Consider the following 17,261-nt stretch of genomic DNA (forward strand, 5'->3'; position numbering starts at 1 on the left):
CTGAGAGGCAAGACTATAGCATCATCTGTCATCTCTTGTGATAAAAGGTGAGCAGGAAGCCATGGCCTAAGTAATGTCTTTGTAGGATCTTTGGAATAGATGTTTTTTGTAGTTTGTCTCCATCTGCTCATCATGATGGGATTCAGCTTTTGCTCTTCTGCTTTTCCTTTCAGAAAGTATTATGAGGGATGCTGAGGACTTCATGCTTTGGAAAGAGACACAGCTCTGGAATTAGAAATTGCCACTTCTGAGAGGATGCTGGGAATCTGCAGAGGGAGACGGAAATTCTTGGCTGCCTCTTTGACTCTGCTCTGCATCCCAGCCATCACCTGGATTTACTTGTTTGCCGGGAGCTTTGAAGGTAAGAACAAAAGCCAAGTGAAGGGGAAAATGGAGGGGGATGCAAAAGAATACTGGCTGTTATAGAGGCCTAGAAAGAGCCTGGAAGCCCTAGTGTTTCTCGGGTAAAATATTGGATTAATGTTGCTTGTCAGGGGAAATGATGTGTAGCATTCCCACAGGTAGTTGGAGGAGGTCAGCGTAGTGAGGAGTGAAAGAACAAACTAAACTAAAACTAAAATATAAGTTTCTGCAGTGGCAGGACGTGGATAGACATGACCAAAGCCTGTTTGGTCACATTGTCCCTGTGTAAACACAGGGGAGAAGGTTGAGCCTGGGTAAATGGCTTGGCTTTCCTGAAACCAGATACTTTATTAATTCATCCATCTAGTTATTTGTAGGTTCACTCATTCAACATTTTCTTGCTTGTTGACATCCTCAGTAAACCTAGTGCTGAGAATATGAAGATAACAGATCTAGACATACACTGTCTCATGGATACAGACAGGTGTATGTGCTGTGATAGAGAAGCAGGGTACTGGAGGAGAGGTTTGTGGGAGTTGTCAGACTTGAGGCTGGGGATGAAAGATTATTCTTCACACTGACAAAAAGAGCTTGGTGATGAAGCAAAGGAGTTGCCTTCCCTGATCAAATAAAAGCAAATGACCATTGCTACCTCTTTCCAGAAATGAACAGGAAAGACAAGCCTTACCATTTTCTAGCCAGCAGTTTTGAATGTGGTGTGATGTCCTGATTGTCAGTGATTATGTCACTGCTTCAAGGTGGGAGGCAAGCTGGTGTGGATGTGGAGACTTCCTTTTTTAATTTGTCCCACACTAAAATAAAATAAAATTAAAAAAAAAAAACTTACATGACAGTCTGTCTCAACAAAATCACTACTATGTGTTTGAACATTTCCTTTGTGCATAATTTTATTGACAGCTCAAGGCTACCTTTTAATTAGGCATTTGGCTCCACATTCAGAGCTGGAGTTAGCGAGGCTGAATATAAAGATGACAGAGCTATTATGCACTTGCTGAACAGAGGTTATTGTTTTTAATTATTTGTGGTTATGTATGTCTGCAAACGAGTATGTGCAGATGTCCAAGTAGGTCATAGTGCTAGATACCCAGAGTTACAGCCAGTGTGAGTTGCCTAATGTGGGTGCTAGGAACTGAACTTCCATCTTCTGAAAGAGTATCAATTGCTTTTCACAGCTGAACCATGTGTCTCGACCCCAGAATGGGGGTGATTCTAGATCACTAGCCTGTAGCAGGAACCCCGTGTCACACCCCTGTCATTGTCCCCTTCTCCTAGCAACATCCCTAGACTGGTCAGACACTTCATCTAAACAGCTTTAATAGATTAAATTGTACTCTGGCAGTGAGGGTCTCCTTTCTGCTGAGGGGTCAGAGGGAAAGTGGTGAGTTGATGGTGATCCTGGCAAAGCTAGGAGGAAAGTTTCTCATCTGAGTCAATGTGAGAGGGGCTTTATGAAAGAAGCAGAGGCACCCAGGGCTAGTTCAGTTCCAGATGTGAAAATGTGACTGGGCATGGTGACTATGCCTAAAGCCCCAGTACAGACTGAGGCAGAAGGACTTGAATTTCAACCTAGCTTAACATGATGATACCTTTACAAAACCAAAACCGACCACAAACCACAGCAGAGCAGAACACAGCTTGCCACATCAAAGCATAGCAAAGCACAGCATAGCAAACTAAATGAGAGAAAAATAATAATCAAAGGGAAAACAGGCTTTTGGCAATACAGGAAAACTGCTAGTGATATTAGCATAATAATCTAGGAGAAGGAGAGAGTGGGGATGGATATGATCAAGATATATTTTGTGTGTGTGTGTGTGTGTGTGTGTGTGTGTGTGTGTGTGTGTGAAATGTTCAAAAGAATTATCAAAAATATTTTAAAATTAGCATAACAATGTTAAGGCAATGATGATATTGACAATATAAACAACTGTCATTGTTATCATTTCTGTGTGCCAGATATTGTACAGAATCATTTTTTAAAGTGAGTTATCTATAGTACAGTGAATGACCCTGTTGTAAAGATGGGAAGCATACAGTGTAAAAGCTTTTTTGATCTGCCCAAGGCCTCCAAGCCAGTCAGGATGGAGCCCAGCTTAGATTCAAGAGCTTAAGATTTTTTTCTAATACCATACTGTAGACTGAAGTTATGGGGATTTTGGCAAGGAATTTTGCTAGATGCCACATGACCTTTATACATTGAAGTTATATAGAATTAATTTTGTTTCAGTTTTAAAAAAATAATTTATTCTTTGATAGTTTTATGTATGTATATAATTCACCATAGACACAGTCATCTCTCTACCCTCCCTTATCGTCTGCTCATACCCACCAATCCCCATTTCTTCCTATCAAGTCTCCGTGCCACTTTTCTTCCTTTTGTTTTTGTTTTCTCTTGTAATGTACTGAATATAACTAGGGCTATCATGAATGTGGATGTATCAGTAACAATAATGATTTTTCTCTCCTCTAGTAGCTTTCTTCTGCCATTAGCTGCACTCTGTGGTGGCCTCATGAGCCCTTCCCCCATCTATAAATGAATTTACTGATTTGGTCGTATGTGGATTCTCTGTAAGCAATTGTAGCTGTTATGTATTTGTGGGTGTCAATGGCCATGTGATGCCCCTAAGACCATTGTTCATGGCCCTTCTCTTTATTCTTCAGCTGTTATGTTCTTTCCAATTATTCCTCCATGACATTCCCTGAGCAGTGGGGGAGTTCGGGATGATATGTGTGTCCTTTTTAATCCTGACCACTCTATAGTCACTTTCTCTCAGTACCTTTCCCATTCAGTTGTGTTCCTGTATCCCTTTCTTATCAAGTTGGCACTGTAGCATGCAAGGTGTAACACTGGGGGAATACTACTATAGAATTTTAATCCATGCTCAGTGGCACAAATTAGTGTAAACTGATTTGGGGGGGGCAGTATTTATTAATGAGATGGTCTAGTGCTTGCCAGCTTGATGAGATCAAGAGTCACTTAGGGGACAAACCTCTGGACATGTTTGTAAGGAAGTTCCTAGATGGGTTTAATTTAGATGGGAAGACCCACTTTTAATGTGGGTGGTACCATTCCAAGATCTAGGATCCTGGAATGAATAAAAAGGAGAAAGCAAGCTGAGCACGAGTGTTCATATTTCTCTGCTAGCTTCAGTGCAATGTGACCAGCTGCCTTAATCTCCTGCCACCATGCCTTCCCTGCAATAATGAATCTAAGTGAACTGACCCAAGTTAAGCCCTTCCTTCCTTAGGTTGTTTTTGTCAAGTGTTTGGCCACAGCACCCAGAAAAGTAGCTAGTACAAGTGGTTAATACAGTAGAGTTACAGACAGTATAGGCTGAAGGCAGGGTTGGGTCAGATTGCTCAGATGATGTTTGTGTTCCTAGGTCTTCCTCCATTCCCTTGGTTGACTTCTCTGGACTGGCTCCTCTCCAGATAGCATTTCCTACATGGAGAACGTTTGAGGCTTCCATCTTATCCTTCTATTCTTCCTCATTCCAGAGCATTGCCTCTGACTGGATTACCTGTGTTTACTTGCCTTAATATTACAACACAAAAATGCTCACTGTAGTCAGAGCTTAGGGGAGAATTTGGCACTTTATAGTTACCATTGAACTCTATAATATATTTTTTTCTGGTTACAAGCTAGTAAGGAAAATACCCCTTGATGGCAAAGTGGAGATCTAGGTTGTGGGGAGCTTGTAGCTATCTGTTTATGATTTGCTATGAAGCATCAAAGTATGTGGTCCAGCCACAGCTGATGGAGTGTCTGGAGTCATTGATATAATGATCTTACCAGATTGTTAAGGAAATTATGAGAAATTTAAGAATAAAGGCAATATTTAGAACAGCACAGCCAGATTGGATGTGAGTGTTCTACTTGTTAGCATAGTACTTAAGAATAACTCGAATCTCTGAGTCACAAACTGCATTTGCTAAGTGCTAGGTGACATGAGCACAGTAGCAAAAATGTCTAGTAGGAATGACAAAGCCTATGGATCTTCACTTTCTAAGCACTAGTTAGCTTGTAGCATTTATTTATAGGCTGTACACTATAAGCATTGTCTATAGACAAGTCAGCATGCTTAGGAAGATATAGGTGAACAACGTTGTCAGCTCAAGTTGTTTACATAAGCAGGAAGGAATTGGGATATTTACCCTGGAGATACAGAGTTCAGCATGCACAGGATCAGCTTCAGGAAACAGTCCATGTCACTGGGGCATGAAATAAGGACAGTTCCAATGGCCCTTGACTTTGACTAGTGATGTGGCCAGAAGTCAGATGCCCAGCCCCTCATAATGAAGATTGCTCTGTGCCTGGCTGAAATGAGCTGTCCAGAGAGGGTGTGTAATGCCCCTAGGAGAAACTTGAAGAAGAAGTTCATTGTCCTGAGATAGTGGTAATCATCTAAGATGACCTGTGTGACCTGACTCTGAGATCTATAGACTCTAGAGGAGACTGAGTGGCCACCAGCAGTCAAAAGTCATCTTTTTGTGATGTACCCTGTCTGTTGCTGCAGGCAATGTCCTTAAAGAGGTTCTGTATGTATGTTCTTCTCTCAGTTGTTAATCACCACCAGTGCTCCCTATACCCCACTGACTGACACCCTTAAGGCTTTGGCTTTGTAGTAGGTGGTGCCATAAATAACAGAGTGTTGCTGCCGGAATTTATGGAAGTATGATTCATGTTTTCAGGGGGTTTGGTTTTTTCCAACTCTGGTTAATTCCAATGGGTCTCCTGAGTGCAGAGCCCAGATTCTCCTCTGAGCTGCAGATATTCTTGATACTAAAGTTTAGCAGTCTGATTAGTTGATTACCTGGAGTGTCACAATGAGACTAGAACATAGAACGGAATCAGGCATCCCAGACTGTGAAGTCAGCTTAGCCAGGCATAGCTGGGTACTTGGAGCATAGTCTCTCTCCTCCCTTAGCTTTAGTCTTCTTAACATGAAATAATATTGTTAAAATGAAGCCCACTGTTTTGGCATACTAACATTTCTACATTCACTATAATACAAGTGTATTATACTAGAAGTCAGACATAACTGAATTGGAAGCAACTAGAGTCTTCCCTAATTAGGAAGAGCTATAAACAGAAAAGGAGGTGCTTTTACAATTATATGATTCTAAGGATGGAACCAGGATTAGTACATAAACTTTATGGAATCAAGATTTGACTCATGAGAGTTAAGAATGCCAGTTCTAACCATTAGGTCACCAGGCATGGAGTTACTCATTGTTGGAGCCTGTTCAAGAGGGCAAGGGAACCCAGGAGGAAGATGCTACCTGGGTGTGTTTTCTTTGGTTATTTAAGTCTTGGGTTTCTAATTCAACTTTTTATTTCACTAATTGTCATTTCTTCCTCTACCCTGTGAGTGAACATCTCCAGCCCTGGCCTGTTTTGTCTTGTCCTTTGGCCTAGTCACTCTCCCTCCCTCCCCACTCATTCCCTCTGTCCCTCAGATGTTATACTCTAGGCTTGGCCCCTAGCAGATGTGATTTTTGTTTCCTCTCTGTTACCCTTTGTGTTTGTGTGTGTGTGTGTGTGTGTGTGTGTGTGTGTGTGTGTGTGTGTGTGTGTGTGTGTGTGTGTGTTTCCTTCCTGAGAATGTCCAGAGCTACCCCAGGGCACCACTCTGCCCTTTGCCCTTGTCTCCCTGGATTGTCTCCTGGTATCTTCCACCCTGGGTTCTTTTAGAGCCTGGCCTTTGCTGTTATCTGTGTGTTCTGCTCCTTCCTCAGAGACACTCTTGGTCCTGTCATCCTCTCTTTGCCTTCCCAGTCCATCTGACTTAGATCATCAGATCCCAACTTCAGTGCTGAAGATCTTCCATTAGTGGTGCTGATTTCCCTTCTTACTCATGGCTCCTTGTTTTCTTTCCTGACACCATGTGTCTGTTGCTGACTTTCAGCACCTGTGATGGTATCTGGAGAAGAATTGATCGTTATGTTCAATGTTGGTCTTCAAATGTTGGCCAGGTGAAGGCATGTGTGAGTGAGTACATGTGCCCTCCCCAGGTGCTGAGTGCAGCTGATCTCACCACTGTCTCCTGGATGAACTTCTGACAGTGATCCTGGTACTTTTGCCAACTCTTCCCTTTCTCTGAAACTTAAACATTCTTGTGTTCAGTGGGGTTCTGCTGCCTCAGTGACCTCCCTGGGAAAAGTACTTTGTTTCTTAAATTCCACTTTGTTCTTTCTGCCCTGTATGTAGTTCTTTACAGGTAGATTTCTTCTCAAACAGCGCCTTCAGTGCCCATGTTCATTGCCATTTCTCTCCGATGTCAGATCCCTTGTGGAGATGCTGTGACCAGCATATAGCAAGAGGCATTTGTTGCTCTGATATTTCTGCAACTGTGTGAGTTTCTTGTAGGAGAGACCTGTTTGACTCATCACTTTAGTACTAGTGTCCAACCCAATGTTAATTCTTTATGAGTCCTTAATAATTGTTTACTGAGAAGGGTTCTTCCTTCCACACTTTTACTGCCGTTTTTCTTTTTTCTTTTTCTGTTTTTGAGGCAAGGTCTCATGTACTTGAGGCTAGCCAAGAACTTGCTGTGTAGTCATTGATGGACACTGAACTCTCAACCTTCCTCCTGGAATTAGGATGCATTTTGTGAGGAGTGCTGTCTGAGGAGAGGAATAGGAACTCCTGATTCCTGGTGCTATGAGCTTCTATGACAGTGAGACCCCAGGCCAGTGCTCTACAGCCTATCTTTCAATGTGGTGGTGATGTTGACTCTTGGACTTGAGCACTTGTACCCAGGCACACCTTCATTTTACTTGAGACCATCCTGTTACTTTTCCCCAGACCCACCTTTCCTCTTGGGCCTGCTGGATTTTATTTGCAGTGTGGTTTTTCTTTTCTGCACTTCAGGGGCAGATGGTCAGCTCTTGATGGGTTGCCAACATGTGGAAGAAGGAGACTTTAAGCCATTCATTATGATGTTCACATCTGCTCCCTGTGATAACCTGTAACCAGCTCAGTGCAGATGCTTCCCTTGGCTAGAGAGGCAAGACAAGGGAGGGATATGGGTGTTGCTTGAAGTTAGATGTCTCCAGAGCATGTAAAGTCCAGGTCATTTATAACCAGTGTCTTGAACAAGAGTAGGACATTAATTTCTGATCTGATTTCAGCCTGCACTCAAACTTTGCATTCCTAAAGCTTCTGTTGACTGCTCCTTTTATTCTTATTGAAGCAGAAGCCTCCCACCTGAATATGTTTGACAGCCATCCCAGTGAATTTCAACAGAAAGGCAAAGAGTCCTAACATCTGAACATTTTGCAGAGTTGGAATAAGAACTAGAGTTCTTAAGTTAGAACACATAGCCTATGGGAAAGGGGGCATGGAGTGTAGATGAGAGCTTGCTAAAATGTAACTGATTACTCAGCTTCATGTGTACCACCCCATCCCTCAGCCCAGGGATCTTCTTGCCAGTTTTTCCCGAGACCAGACTATACAAGACATGGTTTCCTTCTCCCCTGGGACTGGTTGCTGTGGAAGCTTCCATAGCAGCAAAGCCCATTTTGGTCTTCCTGCCAATGGCCCAAATGTATCACTTCCTAAGGTTATTATGGGGTATATGAATACAAGATGGTAAATGTAAAATGAAATGGAAAGTATAATATAAAGGCTATGTAGATTAATTGCTAAATGGTCTTATTAATAAAAAAAACACATGGAGCCAGAAATTGGTGTTAAAGCTGAAAGATCAGAGGAATAGGACAAGCCACAAGCCAGCCTCATCTCACCTTCAGTCTCTTAATGAGACTGTATACCTATGCCTATATTCTTTTCTGTTCTACTAACTCATTTCCTCTCTCTGCCCAGCTGCATCACTTCCTCTCCCTGTCCAGCTTTTTCACTTCCTGTCTGTCTGTACAGACCGCCAGATCTTTATGGTTAACTAGTGTTGGAACAGCCTGCCTCTGTTCTCAATGTGGCCTTGAACTCATGGAGATCCAGACAGATCCCTGCCTCCCAAGTGATAGGATTAAAGGCATGTGCTACCATTGCCTGACTTCTGTGTCTAATATAGTGGCTGGCTTTTTCCTCTGATCCTCAGATAAACTTTACTGGGGGATGCAGATAGAACATCACTACAAAGCTATGTTAATTTTTTTCATAAATTAAAACTAAACAGCTTTCTTAGCAGACAATAAAAATTGGTGCTGAGCTTACATAAAATCTTACAAAGAATGAGAATGTGAAAGTAGATGATTGGTGTTAAATAGCTCTCAGGCTGCAGGACACATAGTAGAGTAGCAGGTGCCTTGAGTTAGGAATCTCATTAAGAGTAATGGAGTCTGACCATTTTATGGGGTATGAGATGGTTGCTGAGATGATCTCTGCTTCTTCTGTACCCAGTTTTTGATCTTAAAGTAACATTGGCTCCCTGTAGAGTAGTGAAAATGACTCTGGAGTATCTGTTTACTGCATTTCCTGTAAGTCTTGGCTTTTGACAGAATCAGAAAGCCTAGTTTCTATGAATTACAGTGCCTGCCTTAATTGTAGTTTTAATTACCCCCATGAAACGATTTGAAAATATTGAATAGTTCATTCTATCAGTATAACATAGTTCTCAGCACTCAGGTGGCAGAGGCAGGTGGATCTTTCTGAGTTCCAGGCCAAGTAGGGCCACATAGTGATAAGTTGTTTCACTATATCATTAGTTTTGAAGTATGGTACAGTGTGGCACTCTTTGCTTTGGTCCTTTAAGGATATGAATGAACCATTCTTTTGGTCATTAGTGTCAACATAATACATTTCCCACTCATAGTCAGTGTGATGGCTATTCTTGGTTGCCAACTTGACTATATTTGGAATGAGCTACAATCTAGAAATGGAGGGTACACTTGTGATCCTGATCTTGAGGCAAGAACACAACATGCTGTAGCTAGAGTTTTCCTGCCTTGCCCACAGTTAGGACAAATCTCTGTCACCTGCCAGTCCCACAGCCGCTCTTCTTTTATATCTCCTCTCTGTTAGTCCCGCCTATACATCCTGCCTAGCCACGACCAATCAGGTTTTATTTATTGACCAATCAGAGCAACTTGACATACAGACCATCCCCCAGCACAGCCAAGTGCAGACCATCTCAGACACCTGCACTCAGGCCCATGGTCCTAATCATCCTCCATGCGGACCTGCTGGGTAACGCCACAAAGAACCCAAGAAGGGCTCCCACAGGACATACAGAACATCCCACAGCACTTCCCCTTTTCTTTTTTTAAAAAGGAAGGTTTTAACTTTTACACATCTTTAAAGCCAGCTTGGTATATTTGGGAATTTGGGCGTAGCATCTCTTACTACTTCCTGCTGGAGGGGGGCGCAGTATCTTATGGGGACACAAAGAAAATTTTAGGTTCATGGAGTAGTCCGTGAGACTGTATCGTCTGAGCCAGTTGCCTTGAAACGATTCTGGATGTTGGATCATCTGGGCCATGGTGTCATCGGAGACCTTGGAGACCTTTCAGGTGGTCTTGGCTGGTCAAACCTGATGTATCTTAATCTGGAACAAATCCATAGCCTCTGGCTTTCTGTAGAGACAAAAGCAGAATCTCTTTTCCAAAGCAACATATCCTTAAATCCAAATTTTGAAGTGAAGGTACCTTTAAAATATACATTTTGGCATAACTCAACAGCTTTTGCAATCAAATATTTTTCTAATTAGCAAGAAGCCTGCCACGGCCATACAGTTTATAAGTGATATAAGCGTCTGAGTGATTATTTTATAAGTGGATTGTGGGACTGCGGGGGCTTGGGGAACCTGGAGAGAAGCCCTCCAGCAACAACATGCCTTTGATCTGGATCTTGAGTCTGGATGACACACACCTTTAATCCAGACCTTGAGGTTAGAAGGCACATCTTTAATCTGGGTGACACCTTATGCTGGAAGCCTATATAAGAACAACAGGAAGAAGGAATTTGTCATTTGTTCTTTGCTGGCTTGCCCTTGTCTTGCCAGCATATCCATTCCTTCACTGGCATTGGGGCCTACTTCTTTGGGATTCCAGTATGTACAGAAGACCAGCTGAGACACCAAGTCTCATGGGGTCGAGCAGCTACTAGATTCTTGAACTTTCCATTTATAACTAGCCATTGTTGGATTAGTTGGAAAGCAGCCTGTAAGTCATTCCAATAAATTCCATATATATATAATATGTGTATAAATATATACTATATGTGTATATATAATATATATGTATGTATATATATACATACATATAGATTTATATGGAACAAGCCAAACCTACACCTTGTTCTTATATGACAGACAGAGAGACTCATTCCATAAGTTCTATGATTATAGAGAACCCTGACTAATACAGTTAGGAACCTTTATTATCTGACTGCTGCACTGCAGAATCATACAGCTTTTGTTCAATTAGTCGTCGTTGTGCTTAATAATGTACCAAACAGGAATAGTGATGCTGCCAGTTTTGATAGACTGGAGGAAAGTTTAGAAGAGCTGCCTTTAAGCTGACATTGCTGATGTGTACAGTAAGAATAAATCTTCTATGCATGAAACTAGAGAGAAGGAGGAAGAGAGACGTGCTTATTACTACTGTGAACACATTTTGTTCTCAAACTTCAAAAGTTATGGCCTCAGTGCATAAGAAGTGCTGAGTTAAGATGAAAAAAGGAATTCATTTTGTGTATGTATAGGAAAAAGCATCATAACTTCAAGTTTCATTGTTGTGTACAGTTCCAGGCATGCCTGGAAGGTCTTGGGACATGTCTCCTATTGTGAGAAGGACACCACTTTGATTTCTATGGCTGCTGCAGCAAATCACCACAGTGTTGGTGGGATAATAAAATCCCTTTTTTAGATGTCAAAAATTATTCTCAATTGACTGGAGTCAAGGTGTGTGTATGGTTTGTTCCCTCTGTAGGCCCCAGAAACAACTTCTCTCCTAAGGTTTTTAGCTTCAAGGGGCCACATACTGTTATTGTTGTGGCTCCTTTCGTATCTCCCAGCCAGAAGAGTGATGTCTTCAGACCACTCTCTCTGATCTCTCAATCAGAACTCTGCTCTACTTCTGTTCTTTGTCTACAACTACCCTGCTTTCTTGTTCTGAGGATTGTTACTCTCTGCACTGGGCCACCCAAGCAGCCCAGGATAATCAGCTCATCTCAACATCCATTGGTCCTTCAATGGATACATGGGTTGTGGTTATTAGATATTAGCTATGGTGGGAGGAAGTAACTCTGTTCTCTCCATCCTTGTCCACATTGAGACAATGTGAGATGTTGTATTCTTTGGTTCCTTATAAAGATAACTTAGTGTCCCCCTGGGAGTTTTGAGTTAAAATTATATATTTGAATTTAGTTGATCTAATTTGTTCAGCATGTTACCATAAAATTTGACCAGAAATGCATCAAGGTTTTTCTGTCATGAAAGATCTAGTATTTCTGAAATTTGTAGATCCCACTTTTAAAGGCATTTTAGTTTATTTAATTTCAGATGCCAGTTTGCAGAAGGATTTGGTGATTTTAGACAGAAACCTATTGATGGTTGAATAGCTCTGATAATTACAAGCAAAAGGCAGCCGTTGATATAATTACTTTGGAACACCAATTGGTTTTGTCAAGCAAAGTCAAGCATACCCATGACCCATCATATCTATCTCTTGATTCCCTGTGGTATTCCTAACAGACATATATGCATAAAGCTTTGAACTGAGATGCTTACATGAGTGTTTTTTATGGAAGTACCAAGTAGGAAATTGTAAAATGTCCATAAATAGGCATTTATGGAACTGTAATATTAAAATGGACAAATAGCAACATGTTTATATAGCGAAGCTCCATAAAGCAATTGAAGTGAAAATAGACTTGTGGTGCTGACTAGAAGGCCATTGCTTGCTGTGAACTGTGCAGAGTTTAAATCCAAGCAAGATTGAATATATACCCTTGTCAACCAGTTGTGCTGATTAAGTCTTGTAGGGACAGGATAGCCTAACATTGGGGCACAGAACAAAGATGCTGGTATGCTGGTAAGTGTTGGGTTTTTTCACCATTGTAACAGTTATACAGGTGTGTCACTTTATGATAATTTATTAAGTATTTTGCACTTGATGTAGTCACTTTCCTGTGTATGTAAACCAGCCCAGTCAACCTGGCTGTCTTCCCCACACCTGACTGTGGTACTTGTGGCCATTGACATGTTCTTTACCACCTGGTTCTTCATTTATGAGATCATCTCCACCAAGTACACACATAATATTTACAAAGAGCTCCTCATCTTCTTGGTGGCCTCACTCTTCATGGGCTTTGGAGTCTTCTTCCTCCTGCTCTGGGTTGGCATCTATGTATGAGTCCCCAAGGGTACCCATCAGGCAACTTCACCAAGTAAGTCCCTGTTTTTGTAAATTAATTTTTTTTTTACCATTGCTACAAGTGTCCCACCTACTGCTTATAATACTGATGTGTGACCAAAAAAAAAAAAAAAACAAAAACAAAAACCACCACACACACACACACACACACACACAAAAACCCCACAGAAAAAAACCAAAAACCTATGCAAATCAAGTACTCATTCAGTAAAGCACTTCTCTGGCAAGTGTGAGAGGATCTGACAACTTTACATCACCAGAATACACATAAAAAGCTGGTTGGTGGTACAAGTTTATAATCCCAGAGATGCTGAGATGGGAGTCAGAGATTGGCCAAACTCCCTGGACAGGTACTTAGCTAAGTTCCTGGCCAGTGAGAGACTCTGTCTCAAAAGGTGGAAGAAACTTGAGGAAATAACAAGGAGGTAGTTCTCTGACTTCCACACAGATAAGTGCATACCATCAACTCCCTTTATACACACACACACACACACACACACACACACACACACACACACACACACCCCTATGCAAATCTAGACAGTGAAGTACATAGTTGAATTTGAAGTGCTTTTATATGATTTTCTTCCTTCGAGATGAAGGGATTTTATTAACCTTTGGGATTTATGAATCTGTGTCACTGTTTAACTTTGAAATTCAAAAGCTTTTTAAGTGTGGAACTGTTCTTTGGGGATTGATGTTTAACACTGCTGCTTTAACCATGCACACTTTATTCCTTCTTGACATGCCTTACCCTCACTCTGAGGATTTTATCACAGGATTGACTTCCAGATTTGAAATTTGTTCCTAAAACCTTGCTTTCAAATGAGTGTTCTCATCAATTGAGACCAGTATTCCTTCCGTTAGCATTAGAACAATGTTATTATGTGGCATTAAATGGTTTTTGTTAATGCATGTTACCATCTGTATAAGTCAGTAAACCCATATCTGCCTGGGAAAGAAAGAAAATTCTTACTGTGGAAGATATGAAAACTTAAGAAGAAAGTGCACTGTTCAGCCTCTCAGCGGCATCAGAATGACAGCAACCTTTCCATCTCTGGCTCATGAAACATAGTGTGCCTGAATGTGATCAAAAGTCGTGTTAAGTTTGGCCTGTCCACTGTTTTTTCTATTACAAAAACAAACAAACAAACAAAAGCCCCCCACCCTTTTAATGGCTTTGTTAAGAAATTACTAATAAAAACCATTATGTGTGGCATTCCTTTTACCAAAACAGGAACAACAACAAAAATGGAAATAGCTAGTATGGTTGCAGCTATGATTAGCTAGGATTTTGAGTAGCTGTCTCTTTTAGGGTGTTTGGATGCTCTAGTTTGTGATTCTCTCTCTCCTTCTCCTTTTCTGGGTTACCCCTAACTCTTGTTTTATGTAAGACAGAATTGGAGTAAAAGAGCTTTTGGTATCTGGTTGTGCCATTTGTTGACCTTGCCTGGCTCAGTTAGGTTCTGAGCTTGAAGCTTTTGGCTTACTCTGTATCTGGTGCTAGGCCATGGGCATTCCATGAAATATTTTATTTATTCCTCAACCATCTTGACACTTTGTAGAGGAGGATAATGAGGCTTAGGACCAAGGCCACCCATCCCCTTGTGAGTTGAGAGTTCTTTGACCTTGTATGAAAAGATCCTGTATGCTCCATTCTCTCAAGAACTTACCACAGAAGCAACTGGGAGATGTCATTTCAAAGTCATCATTGTTGTCAGACAAGGACAAGACAAATGAGACATGTGATAAAGGGCTATTTTGGGTAAGAAGGCAAACTACATTCTGTGGCTAGCAGAATTATTATAAGCCAACAGAAGCAGAAAATTCAATTATTCCTTTAATGAAATTTGCATTTTGTTTCTTCTGTGCACTCATACAATTAAGAACAGAAAAAGGTATTAGGAACCACCCAGGCTGGCCTGTATTATGAACAGATGAGACCTTTGAAAATCATACAAGGGCGTTTAGATGGTTGAGGTAAATGTGCCCCAGAAGGGCAGCCATACCTGAGTTTGAATTAGTGATACTTTTTCCAACACAGAGTGACACTGCACAAGATGCTCATCTCTGCAGGTGGGGTTTTTTCACTGAAAGAAAATATACCCTGTGGCCATATAGTTGTTATGAAGCCTACATAACCCACCAGCAGTGCAACAGTGGGTGTTTGACAAACCTTTGTTTGCTTTTCCCTTCTTGTGATTTTGTGGAAGGTAAGAAAGTCTCTGGGGAAGATTGCAAAGTATAGTAACATAGAATCGACTATTATGGTATTGGGGAAGAGATTGACAGGTGGGGAATGAGTTTATTCTGTAGACTAGAATGGGAAAAATAGTTTACTGAGTATACTGCAAAGGATAGCATGGTGGATGGTAACTAGAGATGGCCTACAAGAAGGGCTTTGTGTGTGTGTGTGTGTGTATGTGTGTGTGTGTGTAGTGTGTTTAGTATTTCTTAGTTAGAGTGAATTTCCATGTGTGCAATTTGCTGAATGTAATTTGTTTTATATTCAGGAAAAAGTACAGACAAGCCAATGTGCAGTTCAGGGAGGTTATCATGAGCTATGCTGTTTCCAAGCATGCAAATATGGTCCGTGCAAATCAGGATCATGCAAATCAGTTTAGGTCACTGGGTGCTGGGCTGAAGATCTATGCTGTCAGTTTCTAGCATTCCAGTGCCAAGTGTTGGGGATGATTTCTGGGCTATGCTTATGAGAATTCTCTAGTCAGTACCTGCTTCTTTTTCATTTTGTTTGTTTTTTGTTTTTTGTTTTTGTTTTTAAATGGCCTTTCCTCCATACAAGGTTTAACCCACCTTTGTTTTACATGTGAGTAAATAGACACCTCTGTGCTTTTGTGCTCACCAACCTGCAGCCTCATCAACGTTCTTGTGACCTAATTGTAGCCACCTCCAAAGCAACCTGTGTTATCATTTTTTTCACCCATGTTTCTGCTACTACTTTATACTTGAGAATAATAAAGGCAGAACTATACTGGCTGTATTTTTCATTCATCCCTGTCCATGTATAGTTTCAGACCCTGTTAGCACTCCCTTGGAAAGGGTTGGAAAGGGCCTGAGATACCGCAACTGTAATTGTGTGGACCCAGTGGCCATATTTGAAGAAAATTAAATTATTTCACTTAAAGGACCAACTATGTGAGAACTTTAGAGGTGACCAAAAGTCTGATGGGGCTGTGACTGGGTTGATATAACTGTTTCTAGCCCTCATGTTTCACTTGACATGCTGTTCATCCTCAGTTGATGCTTCACTTATCTTAGGCATAATTTCCACCTCTGGAATCAAGAGTCCCTCCCACTGCTTGATGGGAGGCAAAAGAGCCCCTCATGCCTCACAGAGAGTTGGCCTAGCATCGTTTCAGGTCCCATGGCTCCTTTGAATATTCTGTCCATACTCTCAAGCAACACAACCTCAAGAAGTCAGTGGACTGTAAGTTAAGCTCACTGTGGAGGTAAGAATGCTGGGGATGCCCAATGTCTCTTTGCAGACTGTGGCCCTAAGAGCATGGCTGTTCTGCTCTTTGGCTCCAGCAGAAGGCACTGAAGGCCTCATTTCACAAGAATCTGAATTTCCTGAGTGGAGCACCATCTGTCATGGTAGCCAGAGCTTGAGATGATGTCCTGCTTGGAAGCCTCTTGCAGGCCCTGTTGATACCATCATGTTCATATAGTGATGCACCATTGAGTATGGGCTTCCATGTACATATGGAAGAACACTCCTTGCCACCCATTAGGGATGGAGCATACCTTTCTAATGCAGCCACTAAGCTTCAGAGCCATGATGTGGATCTTCTAAGGTTCTTTATTTGTTTAACAAGCATAGCCAGACATCACTGCAGGACTGGGGCTAGAGCCCTCACACCCTAGAGTGTCCCCACTTCTCATGAAACTTAACTCCCAGAAGATAGAGAGAGGTAAGTCATGAACACATCCATGTTGTGCTAAGTGGTGACAAAACAATAATGGTAACTAAAGCATGATGTCAAGATGGTGGCACAGGTGACAAGGTTAAGGGCCTAGTCAGGTGAGGGAATGGGAAATACTGCTTTAATGGGATCATGCCCCACTGGCAGGTGACATGTCAGAAAAGCTAGATAGAAATGGGAGGACAACCATTCAGGTGGAAGGAACAGTAGAGTGTTTGGTCCCCTGTAGCTGGTAGCTAAAGAGAAGAGGTTAAGGAGTGATGAGAGAGGAGGTTAAGGAGCTTAGGTAGCTGATCAGGCCACAAGCTGGTCTGAGACCTTGTGTCTGGCTTTGTCCTCCTTGCCTAACTTTTTCATGCAAAACTTCTTCCTTTGCAACCTTCTCTTGGCTTCTGCTGCTGTCATGGGAAAGAGGAGCCTGAGCCAACACTTCCTCCCCTGTCCTATAAGGAGGTCTCTGCTTTCTGAATTTGCTGGATGAGACTGTCCTAGTACATGTGTATAATGTATTTATTGACTTCCACCCATCCTGGGCCCTGAACAGAAATAGTGACATAGGGCCCTGCTTGCCCCAGACCAAGTGCCTCACCTTAA

At 41.7% G+C, this 17,261-nt stretch overlaps 1 protein-coding gene and 1 pseudogene across 2 annotated transcripts in view; both read left to right on the forward strand.

The window, feature by feature from the left end:
* Large1 (LARGE xylosyl- and glucuronyltransferase 1) overlaps positions 1 to 17,261 on the forward strand; it is a 508,586-nt gene that overhangs the window by 138,074 nt on the left and 353,251 nt on the right. For both annotated transcript variants that reach the window (XM_028894770.1, XM_028894772.2), the window contains exon 2: positions 174 to 361. In XM_028894770.1, coding sequence (XP_028750603.1) covers positions 256 to 361 — 106 coding nt within the window. In that variant the 5' untranslated portion in view covers positions 174 to 255. The remainder of the gene's footprint in view (positions 1 to 173; positions 362 to 17,261) is intronic.
* Positions 6,271 to 12,849, forward strand: LOC114710596 (annotated as a pseudogene).

This window comes from Peromyscus leucopus, chromosome 5 (genome assembly GCF_004664715.2).
Source record: "Peromyscus leucopus breed LL Stock chromosome 5, UCI_PerLeu_2.1, whole genome shotgun sequence".
NCBI lineage: Eukaryota > Metazoa > Chordata > Mammalia > Rodentia > Cricetidae > Peromyscus > Peromyscus leucopus.